The 19,701-nt window shown below is 46.4% G+C and overlaps 1 protein-coding gene across 4 annotated transcripts in view; it reads right to left on the reverse strand.

Moving 5' to 3' along the window:
• KCNQ4 (potassium voltage-gated channel subfamily Q member 4) overlaps positions 1 to 19,701 on the reverse strand; it is a 92,706-nt gene that overhangs the window by 19,557 nt on the left and 53,448 nt on the right. For all 4 annotated transcript variants that reach the window (XM_083453110.1, XM_083453112.1, XM_083453111.1 and 1 more), the window contains exons 2-8: positions 16,970 to 17,060; positions 12,015 to 12,141; positions 9,873 to 10,048; positions 7,841 to 7,966; positions 5,102 to 5,212; positions 4,805 to 4,900; positions 332 to 420 (exon numbers count right to left, since the gene is read on the reverse strand). In XM_083453110.1, coding sequence (XP_083309236.1) covers positions 332 to 420; positions 4,805 to 4,900; positions 5,102 to 5,212; positions 7,841 to 7,966; positions 9,873 to 10,048; positions 12,015 to 12,141; positions 16,970 to 17,060 — 816 coding nt within the window. The remainder of the gene's footprint in view (positions 1 to 331; positions 421 to 4,804; positions 4,901 to 5,101; positions 5,213 to 7,840; positions 7,967 to 9,872; positions 10,049 to 12,014; positions 12,142 to 16,969; positions 17,061 to 19,701) is intronic.

A 19,701-nucleotide genomic window follows, 5' to 3' on the forward strand; every position in this document is an offset into this window, starting at 1 on the left:
TTGGATCTATCAAACACCAGCTACCCAACACTGGATGAATGACAGAAAGCAGGTGACACAAATGTCCCCACCGTTCTTATTTGCTGGGGAATGGATACGTACATTATATTGAAAACTGTTACATGAAATGGCAACAATCCACAAAGAAAACAGGAAAAAATGTAACTTTAGTCCAACCACTGTCATCCTGAACCTGATGTTAATTATCAGCCCGACTGGCTTAGCCATTCTGGCCAACCCTGGCTCTCCACCTCTTGGCTTGCAGAGAGTCTGTGAATTTTAGGGGCCCACCACCAAGTAGGCTCCTCCACCAAGGCAACTTCACACCTACCTAAATGATGGAAGGATGCTGTCGTAATAGCACCAGGTGGCTGTCAGGTAGGCCCGGCTGACATCTGTTGAGTAGAGGCGCCACGCAGCCTGCACCAAGCGGGACAAGGGGGATGGGGGTGGGGAAAGAGAAGGGCATGTTCTTTATGCACTGCTTGTTTTCCCCAGTGGCCATCTCGTTATTGTTACTGATTGTCACTGTCGTTTTTTAAATCAAGGTGGCTCACGAAGATATCACAGTATAACAAGATAAACAAGATATACATCTCCCTCCTTCCCTTTCTTTCTTTGAAATCAGCAATTAACAGCATTAATAACAAATACAACTTAACATTTAGTGAAGGATGATACCTGGACATTAAACAAGAGAAGATGCGGCTTCGGGAGGAAATGGTCAACATATGTTTGCAACAGGAGCTGGAAACCTGATTTTAAGAAATTGTATTAAATTTAAGTAATTTGGTCTGATTTGTAAGAATTTGGAAAAAACGAAAACAATTTTTTAGAAAAAATGAATAGCAATTACAATGAATACAACTAAAAAACAAAATTATGTTTGTTTGCCTTTTAAAAAAAACTAAATAGTGTCCCTATAAGGCAATCAGAAGTGGTCTAATAAGGATGGCCATTTTCAAAAATGTGCTGTGAGTGATTTACTGGAGCCCTGAAGCTAAGCGATCATGAGAGACTCGGAAAGGCAGCCAGGAAGGGACTGTATAATGGGATATATTAGGGCTTTCCTAGTCCCTTCGGAGAAACTACAGTTAGAAAAGACATGCAGGATAGACTCCACCTCAGCGTTGTTACAGGAGATAAACAAGATTAGAGTAAAACCACCAAACTGCAACAAAAACACAGCAATTAAAAACTGCAACCGGGACCATCCTTGGCTGCATACACACCATACATTCAAAGCACACCCATATCCTGGGAACTGTACTTTGTTAAGGGTACTGGGAATTGTAAATCCCTGAAGGGTAAACTACAATTCCCACGATTCTGGAGGGGTGTGTATGGATGTGCTTTGAATGTATGGTCTGTACACTTCTTTTTCTAATACAGAAGACCAGGTATATTCTCACCCACCACCCAACCTGCATTTGGCCAGACGTTGTTGGAAAAAGCGATACTGGATTTTAAAGGTAAATCTAGAAAAAGCTTCACAGGGAAGAAATTGCACTATTGCTTTGGCAGAAATGGGGCCAAAATCTGCTGCCTTTTACCCCACAGGTGTCCCAGGCAGCAATCTTTGCAAATCAAGACAAAAGATTCCCTCTCCGTTTATTTATTTATCCATTTATACTTGCATACTGTAATGCAACAGAATCTCTAAGTGGTCTACATACAATGCAAGTGCCATTTTCCTCCTTTACTTTCCAGAGCAACTTGTCCCCTCCCTTCACAGAAATATGGTCTCACTTTACATGGGCACCAGTGGCAGTTGTGGTTCTCTTACAAAACTGAAACGGTACCCGTGGTTTGAAGCTATGGCTAAGAGGGAATCTGATTTCTGTAAATCACAGAGGGCATCGCTGTGCATTTAACATGAAGCCGTGTTTAAAGCTGGGAAATGAAGGGAGTGGTGGTGCTGGCCTGCATTCACAAAGCCGGCTTCTGATTTGCAAACCATAGCGAAAGGGGTTCTGCTGAATGGGGCAATGGACAAAGGAGCTCTCCTTTGTGTCCCATTCCACATACAGATACGGACCGTATTTCTCCACACCTTCAGGTAGATGGCCATGTAGAAACATTGGAAGCTGTCTTGCGATGTGTCAGATTATTGGCCCATCTAGCTCAGAACCAGCTCAGAATTGACAGCAAGCTCTCCAGGGTTTTAGGCAAGGAACTTATCCCAGCCCTACCTGGAGAAGCCAGGGATTGAACCTAGGACTTTTTGGATACCTTAGACAGGTGTGGGGCATGTCAAACAGTGTATTCAGTTCTGTGCTCCACAACAATGGTAGGGGTGGCCCAGCTGGAAAGTCACATTGTTGTGAACTGGCTTTAGACACTGTACTTCTCAGTCTAACACAGAGGACCTCTGTAACATATGCTTTGTCTCATCACACATTCCAGTATTAATCTGTTTCTTTTGATCAGATGCCTCGAGTATGAGATGCTCAAACCCATAGAGAGGATTTGGGGCAGAGGCAGGGGGACAGTGCAGAGAATAGGGCTGGAGCCTAAACCAGAAGATGATGAGCCCATAATCTTCTCCCAGGAGTCCTCAAATTACAGCAACTCAATATTCTGAGATGTTTGTCCCAAACCTTTTCCTATTTATTTCTAGGGGTGGGGAAATGCTCTATAAGGAATTATTGTGGGTGGGGTGGAAGAAAGTGGATGGCCATATCATCATTTTCCATCTGCTCCAGAAAGCAAGGCCTTCTGAATTGGCTGGCATTATCAGGTGGGAAAGGACAGAGGAGCCCTTCTCGGGAGCAAAGGGGGCAGAGAGCTGTGTCCTTGCGATTGCTTTGTGTGCTGAAACAATGAGTGCGTTCCCCTTTTGTCTCGCTCGCTGTCCATTTCCAGCTGTTCCTCGTCGGCCTTTCAGCGAATGAAAGGCCACTTGGAGTTGCATTTAGCAGTGGGGCAGCAGGAAAGCGGACAGGAGGAGATGGGAAGGGCAGGAGGGGTCTCCTTTGTCACAAGAGTCCTCTGAGCCAGAGAGATAACGCAGGAGTCAGAAGCATCACCTTTCCAGCAACAATGGGAGGGAAACAATCTAGGCACATGGCTAATGCACCAGGATTTTTGTTCTTTGCCCCGATGGCAGGTTCTATATTATAAAATGCAGAGCAGATGAAGGGACAGCCAAAGAAAAACTGAATTGGAACTGGGTGTGAGCATGCAACATGGGGAGGGGAAAGGGGGCCAAGAAGGAGGTCACAGATAGAACAAGGATGAATAGGGAAAGGACCAGACTGCAACACTGGGCTTCTTGGAGAGGCAGGGCAGGATATAAATTTAATAAATGATATTATTGTGCAGGGGAACCAGCCAGGGGCATGCCAGAGCTTGTTGGACCCCAACTCCCATCATCCCCCTGACCACAGGCTGTGCTGGCTGCAAGGGCTGTTGGGAGTGGGGCAGTTGCTGCCAGTCAGTGTAGACAATATTAAGCTAGATGGGCCAATAGGCTAAAGCCTCCAGTGTTTCTATGTTTCAAGTAAAAAGCTGCTTCTTATGTGAAAAATAATAATATATGCAACAATGGGAGATAGGCCATCTACACCCAAACCTCTAGGACTTGGAGGAGGTTTCCTGGCTAGTTTTAGCAGTTTCCCCTTTGGATCCAGCTTTGATAGGGTTAACATGCTGAGCTCATAGGAAAACCAGAGTCCTGGGAAAAGCTGAAGGGATTCCCACCCACCCCCTTTTCCTATGACATGCTCAGCTATTGTATTTAAGCAAGAGAAGGGGGCCGGGGTTGCATTTTCCTTAAATAGGACTTCCATTGTTCTTCCAACTGGCAGTGGATCTCTGAGATCTCGGGAAGAGAGAGGGAGTCTTTCTTTCTGAGCCCTGATGAGATATTTTTATCCACAGAGAGTGGCAACTAAACCTGGGACCTTAGGCACAATATTGTAACTGTGAACTGGGATCCCTCCCACTTGACCATTACTCTACTGGCAATGATTCTTACGGCTTGCTCCATGGTTTCTAGGCATGGGGTGGAGTGGTTTTTCATTTGCCCTGCTGCTTTTCCCAGGAAAACCTGCTGTTTACCACTGAATCTGGCAATCTGCAGAAAACCCAATTGCCGTTTGTTCCGATTCAGTGCTAAACCATGGGTTTTCCCAGTGGAAAGCAATGGGACAAGTGGAAATCTGCATGAGTCCTTGTTCCCACTGTCATCAATTTTCCAAGGCAGGCAGAGTGACGTTTTCCCCAACTCAAGATCCCTTGCCAGGGATGCTTTGCCATTAAGCTGTGTCCCCCTTTTGTGCCAAGAAAAGCTCCACACTCTGATCCATGCAAATTTGCTTATTTTTCTTATTTTGCATGATTCATTGTCATATTGTTTGTCCTGGGGAGGAGCTACATTACTTTAAGAAACTGCTGCTCGGCCTTGCTTTTTTCCCCCTCCTCCCCACCCATCCCTCCTTCCTTGTGTGCCGTGCCTTTTAGCTGATTTCCATAAGCCTAAAGAACAGGGTAAAAATGTTTCAAGGGGATTGTTTATTTGAGAACCCTGCATTGCAGGGGTTGGACTAGATGAATCTTGGGGATGCCTGCAACTCTACCATTCTGTGATTCTAAATAAGTAACACCTGGCTTCTTTGGGGGGATTATTCCAGCCATTCCATGAGGTGTTGACCACACCCTTCCAAGCGTACCTCCACAATTACAAGGGCAAGGATTTGGCTATCAAAAATAAAGAAGTGGGGGGGAGGAATCCCAGGATCATAGCCCACCCACAGAGCTGGAGAAGGGCCTTGCGGCAAACTCTTCTCTCCTTTCTATCCACCTGGATCAAGTTGGCCGCCGGTGTCCGTCTCTTCTCAAAATGCTTCTGCCGATGTTGTTCTTGGACTTTGAGAGCAAACCCCGAGCCCAGGATCCCCTGTGTGGAAAAGAGAAATGGAGCAAGAAAACAGAGGTCAAGGCCTAATTTCGGAGGAGGAGCCCCATCAACTGCTTGGGAAAGCCCACCAGCCCACCTGCTTGTGCCAGACAAGGGCATTGGTGTCTCCTCGGTTCCCCCTACCCACCAGTCTGCCATCCCTGTTAGCCTCTCCCCCAGATCTCATTGACACCTACTTACAGCAGGTAGAGCAAAGAAGGAAATGCCCAGCAGGGCAAAGCAGGCTGCCAACACCCGTCCCAGCCACGTCTGTGGGGTCTTGTCCCCGTAGCCAATGGTGGTGAGTGTGATCTGAAAGCAGAAGAGGAGATATCAATTCAAATCCTTTGCCATCACCCTGCCGTCAACCTGGCAACTTCCAAAGGTTGTCGGACAGCAGCCCTTGCAAGCCCTGACCATTGGGCATGCTGGCTGATGGGAGATGTAGCCCGACAACATCTGAGAATAGAATAGAATAGAATAGAATAGAATAGAATAGAATAGAATAGAATAGAATAAAAAAGTTGGAAGGGACCATGACGTTCATCTAGTCCAACCCCCTGCAATGCAGGAATCTTTTGCCCAACATGGGACTCAAACCCACAACCCTGAGATTATGAGTCTCACTCTCTACTGACTGAGCTATCTCAGTCAAGATGACTGGCTAGGACTAGGCTGGCATCCGCTAGATTCACGTCAACTTCTAGTTCCTTTACACGTTCAGAGGGTTAAGCTGAGAGGTACACAACACTTTTCATTTCTTAAATTCAGTTCACCACAAAACAAACTGAAAATAAAACTGCCGGCACCATAATGCCGTTACAAACATCTACGGTGTCACTTGGAATCTGATGTCCTGTTCTGGTTGCCTCACCCCCAGTTGGATCTGGGCAAGGTTCAGAAAAAGGCAATCATGGGGATGGAGCAATTCCCCTAGGAGGAAAGGTTACAAACATTTTGAATTTTTCAATTTAAATAAAAGGTCTGTAAGTGGGGGTGGGGAGCACAGTGTGGCAAAAAAAAAGCTCTCTCTCTCTCTCTCTCTCTCTTAATACTAGAACTCAGGAATATTCAATTACCGGTAAGCTGAATGTTGGAAGATTCAGGACAAGCAAAAAGAAACCACTTCTTCACACATTACATAGTGAAACAATGGAATATGCTCCTACAAGAGGTTGTGATGTTTACCAACTTGGATGGCCTTAAAAGGGAATTAGACAATTCCACGGAGGATAAGGCTGTCAATGGCTACTAAGCATGTCGGCAATGTACTACTTTCTGTGCTGGGGGGCATTATCCCTCCAAATGCCAGTTGCTGGAATTTCACATGGGGAGAGTTGCGGCTGTTGCTTTCAGGCCCTCCTTGCAGGTTTCCCATTGGGACATCTGGTTGGCCATTCTTTAAAAAAGATGCTGGACCCCTCTGGTCTTTATCAAGTACAGTTGTACCTTGGAAGTCGAATGGAATCCATTCCGGAAGTCCGTTTGATTTCCAAAACGTTCGAAAACCAAAGCATGGCTTCTGATTAGCTGCAGGAAACTCCTGTAGGGGTCTTTTGTGTTCTTATTTCCTCATCAGTTTGGTTTGCTTTTTAGCAAAGTCCTCACTGTGTGTGTGTGTGTGTGTGTGTGTGTGTGTGTTCCTAATACACACATTTTTGTATTCAACTTTGCCAAATATACAGATTTTGCCAGCCATTTCCCTTAACACAGTTTTTTATTTATTTAACAAGATGTATATACTGCTTAAAATAAAAAAGCTCTAAGCTACTTACATAAATAGCATAAAATATTCATAATAATAAAAGTACACATCTGGGTAGGCTTGCCTAAATGAAAGTGCTTCTAGCAGGCTTCAAAAAGAAAAGAAAAAATACAACAAGGGCACCTGCCTAATATTAACAGAAAAGGAGTCTCAGAAATTAAGTACTGTCACACTATATGATGGGTACCTTGTAAGTGTAAGGATGAGGATTAAACAGTACATGTAAAAGGGCAAGCTCAGATTTGCTTCATTCATGTATATTTTTATGCACACTTTCCCTTAATATATGCATTTTTGCACCCATCTCTTTGGTTGGAGAAGGGCATTACAAAATTCAAAGAAGTGTGAATTTCAAAGGATGGCTGCCATTCGCTTTGTTATGGGAAGCATGAATTAAAGGTAAAGGGACCCCTGAACATTAGGTCCAGTCGTGGCCAACTCTGGGGTTGCGGCACTCATCTCAATTTATTGGCCAAGGGAGCCAGCGTACAGCTTCCGGGTCATGTTGCCAGCATGACTAAGCTGCTTCTGGCGAACCAGAGCAACGCACGGAAACGCCGTTTACCTTCCTGCCAGAGCGGTACCTATTTATCTACTTGCACTTTGACGTGCTTTCAAACTGCTAGGTTGGCAGGAGCAGGGACCGAGCAACGGAAGCTCACCCCGTTGCGGGGATTCGAACCACTGACCTTCTGATCGGCAAGTCCTAGGCTCTATGGTTTAACCCACAGCGCCACCCGAATTAGGCAGCTTCATATTAAATAGCAAAATGAAGTCAATTTCTTTCCCCTCCCTAGACTATGGAAGATACTCTCTGCACTCAGCCGTACCCACCCCCTGCATCTTAAGAATACAAGACAGACCTTTCTGGACCAGGCCAATGGCCCCGCTAATCCAGCATCCTGTTCTCACAGTGGCCAACCAGTTGCCTGTGGGAAACCCACAAACAGGACCTGAGCACAACACCACTCTCCCCACTTGTGATTCCAGCAATTCCTAGCATACTGTCTCTGACAGTGGAGAGAGCGCATAGCCTGGTCCTCCACATCTCCGAAGCACCCAGTGTGCTCTCAACAGGTCAGCTGAAACATCCCCCCAACAAACTTAACTTCTTCTCCCTCCCTGCCCATCCCAAGACGAAAGAGCAGGCCAGATCAAAAAGATGTCTAACTTACCGTACCCCACCAGAGTGAGTCTGCATAGGTGAGAAAATCTTTGTTGGTATCTTTCTCTGCCAGGTAGACAAGGAAGGAGGCGAAGATGAGGACCAGGAAACCGATGTACCAAGCTGTGATCAGCTCCTGTCCCCCCACACACAAACACACACACACAAAAGTGAACTTCAGCAAGTAACCTGAAAAGGAACTTGGAGCAAAGCAGTCCTAGCTGAAGACATAAAAAGCCAGCTAGAAAACCAAAGAAATAGGACACAGAAACCTAAGTTATGGAACAGAGTGCAAGATTCAGGGGTTCTTCTACTAAGATATGAACATACCCAAAAGTACCAAGAAAGAAAGACCTTCCTAAAGAACCAAAGGTGCAACATGACTGGCGATTCTCTGGAGTCATTCAATGTTTCTCCAGGGGGCTCTGAAATCCACACAAGGAGATAGCAGCATGCTCAGGGGAACCTTGAGCTTTGCAGAAGTACAGTTTTAAGAAAAAACAGCCTCCCAAAGAGACACACCCACACCCCAAACCAGCCTAATGATGACTGAGCATGCTAAGTGCCCACAGAAAGTTGAATGTCACTTAAAAATGAAAACAGAAAACTGGGCAGATGGTGAGTGGAATGCCCTGCTTGGTTTCTAATTGCTTCTAGTCTCCTGGTGGAGGGGTTGGCTGGCTGGCTTGGACACCACACATAATCATTCCCACTAGAAGATGAGAAGGCCACTCTGATATACAGTCCATGCCAATTCTCTCTATTTAGTTCTGTTCCATTTGGAATTACAGTGGTACCTCAGGTTAAGAACTTAATTCGTTCCAGAGGTCCGTTCTTAACCTGAAACTGTTCTTAAGCTGAGGTACCACTTTAGCTAATGGGCCTCCCGCTGCCGCCGCGCTATTTCTGTTCTCATCCTGAAGCAAAGTTCTTAACCCGAGGTACTATTTCTGGGTTAGCAGAGTCTGTAACCTGAAGTGTCTGTAACCTGAAGCATCTGTAGCCCGAGGTACCACTGTATCTTGCTTCGTTTTCTAATTGTAACATTTTTATCTATTTTTATAATTGTGTACTATATTTTTGGTGATTTGCCCTGGGACCTTACAGTGAAGGGCAAGTGAGAAATATTACAAACAAACAAACAAACAAATAGTGATCTTATTAAGAGACCACGTGGTCTCCTGGAACTTTGTATAAGCTTTGCTGCTTTACATCATTGCTTATTCAGAGAGGAAGCAGACGTGCTGAGAGAAGGGAGGGAGAAGAAATTTAATCTCTGCAACTGACAGACCCAGTTTTCTGTCACCAAAATTTCTTTTGGAACAGCATACAAGTATCACTCAGATTATGCACTTCTCCAGATTTTGCAATGCCCCAAAAATGTGCACACAAAAGATGTACTATATATTTTATTAAAAGGAGGAAAGACAGCATATATTTTATGCATTGGAAAGCATACAAAAATGTGCATTTTAGGGGAAGAAGAATACATGTGCAATGCAGAATATGTACAATTTAAATGTAGAATTTTTTGTGCTTTCTGTTTTTTAAAATCTGCAAAACCTGAGATGGGACAGAGATTTGATTGGGCAACAACAAAATGCCATAGAATAGAAACAGGTTTATCCATCTGCCTCTGGTTGAGAACCCCTGATTTTCCAGAAGTTGATGATTCAAATTTTTTTCAGTCTCATAGTCATCCTCAAAAAGATTTAAAACCACTTTCCGCATTGGAAGCAGTATGCCTCTGAATACCAGCTGCTGGCAACCATGTGTGGAAGAGTGCTGCTGTATTCAGGTGCTCCTTGTGGGTTTCCTGTCTACATGTGGGTGGCTACTATGGGAATAGGCTGGTGGACTGGATAGGTCTTTGGCCTAGTCTGGCAGCAAGACTCTTATTGAAGACAAATGAGAGGCTGAAGGTCTTTAGGTCTTTGCAGCGCTGGAACTGAGCCTCTTTCTTCCCACACCTCAAACATGGCCACCCCCACCCGCACAGTGTGCTTTGTACCTTCTATTTTTGCCTCAGGCTGCCAACTCACCTTGCTGTGCGCATAAACCACTGAGCCCAGGAGTTTCCAGGTGCCGCCACGGCGGTCCATGCGCACCATGCGCAAGATCTGTAGGAAGCGCATGCTGCGCAGTGCCGAGGTAGCAAAGATGTTCCCCTGGGTGCCAGCAGCGATGACGGCCAGAGAAGCAATGCAAACGATGAAATCTGGAACAGAAGAAGAGAAGGGGAAAGCAAGCATGACCCAGGGCCCAAGGGGTGGGTCGGACCCCTGTGTGTTCAGCAAAAACCCTCTGCCTAAGTGCAGAAGCTGGTCACCTGAAGCACCACCAAGGATTTGCAACTGGGCCAAAATTACACACAGAGAGAGATTCATAGGATGCTTATGTTCTAATGGGGCGGTAGGGAAGCACACATCCTTGAACTATGAAAAGTCTTTAAATTATTTGTATAAAAATGTGTCCCTGGGGCATAGGAAGCTGCCTTATTTTGAGTCAGATCATGGGTCCATCTAGCTCCATACTGTTGACACTGACTGGCAGTGGCTCTCCAGAGGCCTCTCTCAGCTCTGCCTGGAAATGTGGATGATTGAACCTGGGATTTTCTGTATGCAAATAAGATGCTCTGACACTGAACTGCAAGAGCAATTCAAAGCACCTTGCAAAATATAAAAACAGGCATAAAAATAACAATAATCCAGTATAACTGTCTAACTAAAAGCTGCATCAATAAACAAGAATCCAAACAGCCAAAAGTCAAAAGCAATTACTTAAACTGAACCACATGGAATCAAAAGCTTGTTTTAAAAACAGCATCTTCAGTTGTAGGAAGAATAGAAAGGAGGAAGATAACATAACCTCTTGGGGCAAGGCATGCTATGCAGTGACACTGCTGTGAGACTGGGGCAACGGAACTATTTTTAAAGTTCTCTTTTCAAAGGGCTACACCAGCTCCTCTGCGGCGAAGCGAGTAAGACTATGCAATATATGCAGTGCTCAGGACTTCCAGTAGGTGGCATTCAAGGCCGCCCTTGGTGAAGAGAACTTGATAGCTCAGCAAAAATTAAGAAAAATGTGGGTCTCTAAAGGACAAAGCAGGGCTTGAGATAAAGGCCACCCAGAGCTCTTTAAGAACTGCAGTAAAACAACTTGGATGTCTTTATTCAAATCATGAAGAAGGTATTAAAAACCTTCCGTGAAAGGGGAACATAAGGTCTATATGGCTTAAGATCACCTGTATCTAGGATCTCACTGTTTCTGGGTCCCATTAACCTTTGGAGCCCTTAGTAGCTTGAGACCAAGATCCCTGAAAAATCATATTCTCTTATATATAACTGCTGTAAGCCTTAGATCTTCAGAGGACTTGTTCCAGGTGCCCCCACAAAGGTAAGCCACAGGCTCAGGTAGCTGAGCCGTGGGACACCCTCCTAAGAAAGGGCCATCTGATGCCTGCCTTGCTGTCTTTCTGGAACATTTTTATTCTTTTTTAACAACCTGCATTTATTTATTTTTTTTACAAATATACAATTTTAGCATTTTTAGCCACTATTTACGAACTGCATGATGTACTTTTGAATTGTCTATTTTGAGTCTCCTTTCTTCCAGAAAACGAATTTTATGTTGCAAGTTGGGTTATTCAAAAAATAAAATAAAATATGAAATTGTCTTTTTAAATTGTATGTTACCGTTCTATGCACACTACCCCAAGAACAATGTTGCTGGCTAGCCTTGTATCAGCGGTGGGGAATTAGATACAGGAAGAGGGCCCCATCCAGAATTGGTTCACCCTCTGTGGACCATTTTTGATGGGCAGGTTGGGGCCACCTGTCAATTACCTGATGTGACATGGCATCAAAGTTCAGGCCACAGCAGCAGCTACAGGCTGATATCTGATCTCAGCACATCACTAAGATCTAAGAAATGAAGCTCTGTTTGCTCTTTGAAAGGCAGCAGGCACAGAATTATCTCCTGATCTTAGTGCAGTGCATATCTGAGTGCTTAGATCAAGGATAACAGATGGCTGTTCCTGATGTCTGGTGGCTAACAGGTGGGTGTGGTTTACACATTCGGTGCAAAGATGTGGTCCAGCTGTGCACGCCTTGTCCCATTACTATGTCTCTTCCTGTGATTCCTCCTTCTCTCCTGGCTGCTATAGAGCAAAACGAAAGGCGTACCTATGACACAGAAAGGTTTCCGGGCAAATCGAAAGCGTCCCTGCCAGCCTCTGTAGCGGCAGCAGCAGCCGGCTGACCAGACCCTGATGATGTACTCCATGCCAAAAACCACAATCATGACAAATTCCTGCAAAGGAGGAGAGAGGAACAGAAAAAATCAGATGTGGGGTTTTGGAGAGGGGTAAACCAGGCAGGAGAAAGCTACAAAACACTTCTGAAATCACTCTCCGTTAACAGTAATAGTAAGAACTTGCCCCGCCCCCCTGTATGTTTGTGTGTGTGTGTGTTGAAAGTCACCCAAATAAGCAGACATGTGGCTAAGTTTAAAATCGATAAAAGAACATGCTTCTTCGCACTCGTTGTTGTTGTTGTTGTTTAGTCGTTCAGTCGTGTCCGACTCTTCGTGACCCCATGGACCAGAGCACGCCAGGCACTCCTGTCTTCCACTGCCACCCGCAGTTTGGTCAGACTCATGTTTGTAGCTTCAAGAACACTGTCTAACCATCTCGTCCTCTGTCGTCCCCTCTGTCGCACTCATATATTGTATTTAATAAAATATTTACACCTCGCCTTTCAGGGCTACTGTACCATAAGACAGGCTACACCTCCTCCCACAAAAGCATATTAAAGATAGCTATTGAACCCCTATAAAAAAGGGAAAATAAAACCAGAGCAAAGCAACGGTCTTTCTTAAAGCACAGTTAACTTACAAAATTTGCTGCCGTAAAAATTAAGAGACAACTGTTAATTTGAAAGACTTTAAACAAACTCATGATAATGTGTTTTATGGCTGCGGCGGCTGCATTTTATAATTCAATATTGCATTGTTGTAACCATAATTTCTCACCGTGGTCGTAACCTGGTATTATCCTTGTAATCTAATATTCTATTGTTTTAACCTGGGGCTTCACAGTAAAGGATGGCAAGGAATCTAATAAATAAATACCTCTTTGATTACTCATGACAACTAAAATGGAGCCTCCATGTTCAAGAGACAATCAGCATAATCTCTGAATGTCAGGCCCAGGGAATGAGCTGCAGGTAGAGGCTCCCGCTTAATGGCTTCAAAGAGGCATCTTAACAGGCTGGCTGAAATGGGACATTGGACCAGGTGGGGCTTGGATCAGACCAGACGTCCAGCTATGAGATTCCTCCTTATGCGACTACCAAATGTCAGTTCAAGCCATGCAAAATGAGACCTCTCTCCCCCCCCCCCTGCAGTTTCCACCACAGACCAGTGACCAGGCCACCTCGGCAGGCCCCCGTGGACCCCACAAGCAGAAATTAGAAACCGGAAAGGGCAGGGTGGCATAGGGACCTGCTTTCTAAATATAAATGTCCTCATTGAAAATCATTGATCCCTCTCCCAAGCAAAGGCCAGACCTCAGATAGCAAAGGATCTCTTCTGGAGAAGGTAGAGGAAGTTGGTTTACACCGATGGCGGGAATTCACTTTCGAATAGATATTTGGGGGGCGTATTATGAGAGCCCCCAGAGAACTTCAGCTGCAAAGCCACTTGTGAGCACCAGCCTGGCTGGCCTATTCGTAGGAACACAGGAAGCTGCCTTACACAGAGTTGGACTATTGGACCATCTAGCTCAGTACTGTCAACACTGACTGGCAGCTGCTCTCCAGGGTTCCAGGAAAAAAAGTCTCTCCCATTCCCATCTGGTGATGCCTGCAAAGCAGAGGCTTTCACTGAGCTACAGGGGAGTCTGCTACAGGGCACCCTTGTTTCAAGCCAAGGAACTACGGCAGCTGTTTCCATGTACAGTGGTACCTCAGGTTAAGTACTTAATTCGTTCTTAATTTGTACTTAATTCATTCTGGAGGTCTGTTCTTAACCTGAAACTGTTCTTAACCTGAAGCACCACTTTAACTAATGGGGCCTCCTGCTGCTGCCGCGCCACCGGAGCACAATTTCTGTTCTCATCCTGAAGCAAAGTTTTTAACCTGAAGTATTATTTCTGGGTTAGCGGAGTCTGTAACCTGAAGCGTATGTAACCCAAGGTACCACTGTACAGCTGAGGTATGGAGTCATGGTTTCTCATGTAACTGAAGAAGCTCAACCTTTTATCCATAAAGTTAATCACTGCAGTAGGGACCTAGGAATCTGCCTTCCACTTAGCTAATCTGCCTTATAGCAAGCCAGACCCTTTGTCCACCCAGCTCAGTATTGTCTGCATTGACTGCCAGCAGCTCTCTCCAGGGTTTCTGATGGGGAACATTACCAGTCTTTCCTGCAGACACCAGGGACTGAACCTGGGGCCTTCTGTGCACAAAGCGGGGGCCCTGGCACTGAGCTATGGCCCTTCCCTTTTGCTAAAGTAAGATTCCAGCCCTTGTGGCTCCAAATAAAGGGATGGTTTAAATAGGAACAAAGGAAGATCCCTTCTACTGAGTCAGACTATTGCTCCATCTAGCTCAGTACTGTCCACACTGACTGGCAGCAGTTCTCTGGGGTTTCAGCTGGGGGGGGGGAATATTGCCAGCCCAGAGATGCCAGGGATTGAACCTGGGACCTTCTGCATGGAAAACAGATGCTCTGCCAATGAATTATAACCCTTCCCTCAGAGATGGCAGCTTCACAAGCCTCTCCATCTTTCCTGGTCTGAATGGAAAGCCAGAGTGGCGCTTCAGCACCCTTGCCCAGGAAGCCCGTATGAGCAGCTCACTTGCATCCCTTTCTTGCACCCTTGGAGCGCTAGTCAATAAGGGCAAGTTTTCCCGCCGTGTCAGCTTTGTCCTGCCTCATCGCCTCCCTTTCCTTTCTTTCCTTTTTCACAAACAAGCCCCTATTTTGCTTACTAGAGGGAAAGTCACACGGACCTTCTTAATTTAGTCTCCATCTCAGTTGGGAGAATTCCAGCGTCAGCCGTTTCTGACAGTTTGGGGGAAAGTTGCTTTTTTTAAAGATTCTTCTCGCCCACCCCCTCCCCCTGGGTTTGGTCACCCTTCCCTCTTCCCCAAGTTGTCACCCGCCTTTTCCATACGGATAAAGTTCACCACCAGGACTGCCGGCTATGAGAAGAGGAATCTTGCTACCAAATCAGACCAAAAGATCCAGCTAAGCTAGCATTATGCACCCAGAGTCCTCCAGGAAGCCCACAAGCAAAGGTACTGGCCCTACCATTAGGCCAAGCGAGACAGCTGCCTCTATTAGCGGAGGTTTGGGGCGGTAGAGGCCACTCCCTGGCTATCCTTCCAAGTCCTGTGGTCGTATCCCTCTGTTGGAGGGTAGACTTGCAAACACAGCAATGGTGGCTGGTGCTCACTGGGGTGGAAGGCAGGGAGGCCAACAGCAGGTGGCGCCAGAGACAACTGTCTCCATCCTCCTCCTCCTCCCCACTACTGAGTTCTGCAAGGGCAACACTGAGACTCAGGAGAAGGAAGCTGACAGCCACTGCTGCCACCACCTGCAAAGGTTGCAAGGCAGGAGGCAAGAAAGTAGATGTAAGCTGAGGTTGGTGGGGCAGTGCTCCCCCAGTTGCCCTAAAGGACCAATCTCCATTGCTACACAGCCTGTCCCAGCCCCCTCCTAAACTACTCTGTGGCCTCAGGGGAAGCAGAGGATGCTTTTCCAGTCATCAGTGTGGAATAATAATAATAATAATAATAATAATAATAATAATAATAATAATATTATACCCTGCCCATCTGGCTGGGTTTCCCCAGCCACTCTGAGTGGCTTCCAACAGAATATATTAAAATACAATAATCTATTAAACATTAAAAGGTTCCCTAAACGGGGCTGCCTTCAGATGTCTTCTAAAAGTCTGGTAGTTGTTTTTCTCTTTGACATCTGGTGGAAGGGCGTTCCACAGGGCAGGTGCCACTACCGAGAAGGCCCTCTGCCTGGTTCCCTGTAACTTGGCTTCTCATAGCGAGAGAACGGCTAGAAGGCCCTCAGCACTGGACCTCTGGGCAGAATGATGAGGGTGGAGACACTCCTTCAGGTATACTGGGCCGAGGCCGTTTAAGGCCATTTAGGGAATTAAGGTTCAGTTATTAGGCCAGCCAGCTGCTGTAGGTGGAATGGAGAGGGGCAGCCTCATTTATATATTTGCTTATTGCATTTGCATTCCATGCAAGGAGCGGAAGGTGATGCACATGGTTCTCCCCTGCCTCAATTAATCTTCACAACAACCCTGAGAGGCAGGTTGGGCTATGAGGCAGTGATTGGCCCAAGGTCAACCAGTGAGCTTCTTGGATAAGCGGGGATTCGAACCTTGGTCTCCCAGGTCATAATCAGGCACTCCAACCACTACACCACCCTGGATCTCCTTGGCACCTGCTCCTCCCCACCCTCTTCATTCCTTCCACTGCTGGTTTGCTGAGAGAGGAGGAGAAGGAGAAGCAGCAGCAGCAGCAGAAGGAAAAGAGCCTTCTCAGGACCCCACTGAGACACGACCTTTGGAAGGTGACCAATGATGCCAACCTCTGATTCCAGAGCCAGTGTGGTGTAGTGGTTAAGAGCGGTGGACTCGTAATCTGGTGAACCGGGTTCGCGTCCCCGCTCCTCCACATGCCGCTGCTGGGTGACCTTGGGCTAGTCACATTTCTCTGAAGTCTCTCAGCCCCACTCACTTCACAGAGTGTTTGTTGTGGGGGAGGAAGGGAAAAGAGAATGTTAGCCGCTTTGAGACTCCTTCGGGTAGTGATAAAGCGGGATATCAAATCCAAACTTTTCTGCTTATTCTTCTTCCTTTCCCAGGGCAAGCAAACCGAGAATGGTGGGAGGGAGCTGCTACCACCCTCTTGGAGGGAATGGAATGGGGATCCCTATGTCCCTTACTTACAAACTTGGAGCTGGCCCTATAGCAAAGCCACCTGAAGAGAAAGGATTGGAAGACCAAAGGCAGAGAGAAGGGATTTGCAAGAATGAAGAACAGACTTAAGATGGGCAGACAGGAGAGCAAGACAGATGAGGAGGGGGCCAGAGGAGCCCCCCTTACCAGGATGAAGAGACACTGGTTGGCGAATTTGTGATGCTCTGGGATGGTTGAAAACACAGACAGGACCAGACAGCTGAAGACCAGGAGAAATCTGGAACAACAAGAGGAGGGGGACACAGATTAGCTCGGGCTGGCAATGGCACATACCTCTGACACTGTTTTCTTCCTCTTTCATAGAACCATAGAACTGGAGAGTTGGAAGGGACCCCCAAAGGTGCTCAAGTCCAACCCCCTGCAATGCCGGAATCGCAGCTGAAGCATCCCTGACAGATAGCCACCCAACCTCTGTTTAAGAACCTCCAAGGAAGAAGAACCCACCACCTTCCAAGGTAAGCAGCTGCTACCGTCAGAAAGTTCAGTCTAAATCAACTCACTGAACTAGTCAGCAGACCCCACAACACACCCTGTACGTACTGTAAGAAAATAAGATACAAGATCAAATAACTCTATGGACAGGGAAAGAAATGCGGCAGTGCTTATTTGGCAAAGATTTTCTTCACTGTTTCAACATAGATTTAGAAAGTTGATGTGATTTCAATCTGTTTTAAGTTAAGGTTGCAAATTTTTCTTGATTTTATCATCTTATCTTTTTGTAAATAGCTTTGAGGGTTGTTGTTTTTTTTTACAATCAAGTGTATAAATCTTATGAAATAAAAAAATAAAAAAATCTCCTGGGCTGGTTTTTTTTAACTTCTCAAAAAACCCTCTAAATGTACTGTTTTTATTATATTTTACTGTTTTGCTCTGTTTTATCAATAATGTTTTACTGTGCTGATATATTTTTAATCCACCACTGTAAACCACTTTGGGATTTCTAAAAGTTAAAGTGTTTTTTTTAAAATAAATAAAAAAAATACAAGCATAATATATAAATGTTAAGGAGAAATGAATGGAGACTGGCAAGGCTTCCTTTTTTTAAAGTGTGCATTTATGCCCTGGCTTTCCTCCAAGGATATGAGAGTGGCGTGCCTGGCTCTCCGCCTCCCCATTTTATCCTCTTAGCAACCCTGTGAGGTAGAGCAGGCAAAGGGAGCTTCATGATGGAGAGGGTTGTTTGAATGCTCGCTTTCCCCCTCCGCAGGTTGTAGTCTAACCACTACACCACAGAGCAAGGGTGAGGTCTTCTTTGGACTGGCCTATGGAGAGGGATCGTAGCTCAGGTTCCTTACCCAACGCCTACAATTAAAAGGGTCAGGTGGCGGAGGCACTGGCGGAGGAACGGGAATGGGGAGGGAGCGGACTGCTCCTGGCACCACTATTCTGGTAGGGTGCCATTGCGGCAGCCCCCCTGGATACACGCCGTGTACCCCTGCACACGCTGGGTGCCACGCCCCCATGGACTGCGTGTCATGCCCCTGCAGGCAGGACGTCACACCCCCAGGATGTGTGTCACACCCCCATGGGTGGCATGCCACACCCCTGGGATGCATGTCATGCCCCTGGGGGGCACCAGCCATGCCCCCGCCTGCTCTCTGCCCCTGGTAGCAGAGCATGCAGCTTCGCCACTGGGCAAAAGGAAGCAGGGAGGCCCCTTTTAGCCTATTCAATTTAGCCAATCCTTTCTTTGGAAAAGGAGGGCATGGGCTCACCAGGGAGCAGTGGAGCCCCAAAGCAGGCCATGCTCAAAGGGGGATGGACATAACTCACACTGGAGCTGCCATGTTTGAGAGCGGGAGAGGACATTTGGGGCTTGGCCATCTCTTGGTCCAGCCAGGCTTGGAGTCTGATCAAACACAGACCAGGTGGAAACTTGGAAGTGGAAGCATTCTCAGCAACCCTCTCCTCAGAAGGACTTCTCGCTGGGTCACAGCCCATGGAAGGCAGCTGGAGTTTCCACCTCAGACACCAACAAGTTAGAGAACCCTCAAGAACTCGCCACCAGTGCATCTGACCAAGCTGCAGGTGGGAGGCATGGCCCGTAGGTGGCAGCATGGAGCAGCTGACGGAGCCTGGGAAGTCTCGGAAACCAGAGCTAGAGGCACAACACTTTTTTGCTGCAAAATCTGGGGGATGAGCCATTGAACCTCCTAGCCACACACGCACCCCAAATGCCAATCTTATCTTAGTTTATTGAAGCCTCTCAGCTTCTTTTAAGAGAAATGAAGACGGAGACTTGAATTTGCAAGCTTGAAAAGTTTTCTTCTGTCAGCAGGAGGTGCCACTTTGGAGCGATCTTCCTGCAATAGTAAAATCTCCCTGCAAGTAGAAGGCTAGCACATCAGGGGGGAGACGTTTTAGCCCACACCACCTTCTGGGCTAGCTTTCTAAGTGCAGGGATGTTTAACTACAGCCAGGGAAGTGTTCTAATATGCGACCCTTGCCCAGCACTCTACCACCTTAGAACTTTATCACTTCCCCTCCCTTTATGTGCAAACCAAGTCCAAGACATGGCTACATCAGAGAAGAGAGACAAATACCTAATGACCAGCAGAAATCTCTGTTGCATCCAGAAAACAACCTCACAGATTTTTAAAGGCTTTTCTTGGAGGGGGGGGGAGTAGTAGCTTAGTGGTAGAGCTTTGCATACAAGAAGGTTCCAGGTTTGATTTTTGGCACCTCTCAGTGGGGTTGGGAAAGAGCCCCATCTGAAACACTGGAGAGCTGCTGCCAGTCCGTGTAGATAATATTGAGCTGGCTGGACCAATAGTCTGACTCAGGCAGCTTCCTACATTCCTAGGTTTCTAGCCTACAAAGATAAGTTAGAAGACTGGGAGCAATGCATGGTAAAATCT

Source organism: Podarcis tiliguerta (genome assembly GCF_965153285.1).
Source record: "Podarcis tiliguerta genome assembly, chromosome: 8".
NCBI classification, from domain to species: domain Eukaryota; kingdom Metazoa; phylum Chordata; class Lepidosauria; order Squamata; family Lacertidae; genus Podarcis; species Podarcis tiliguerta.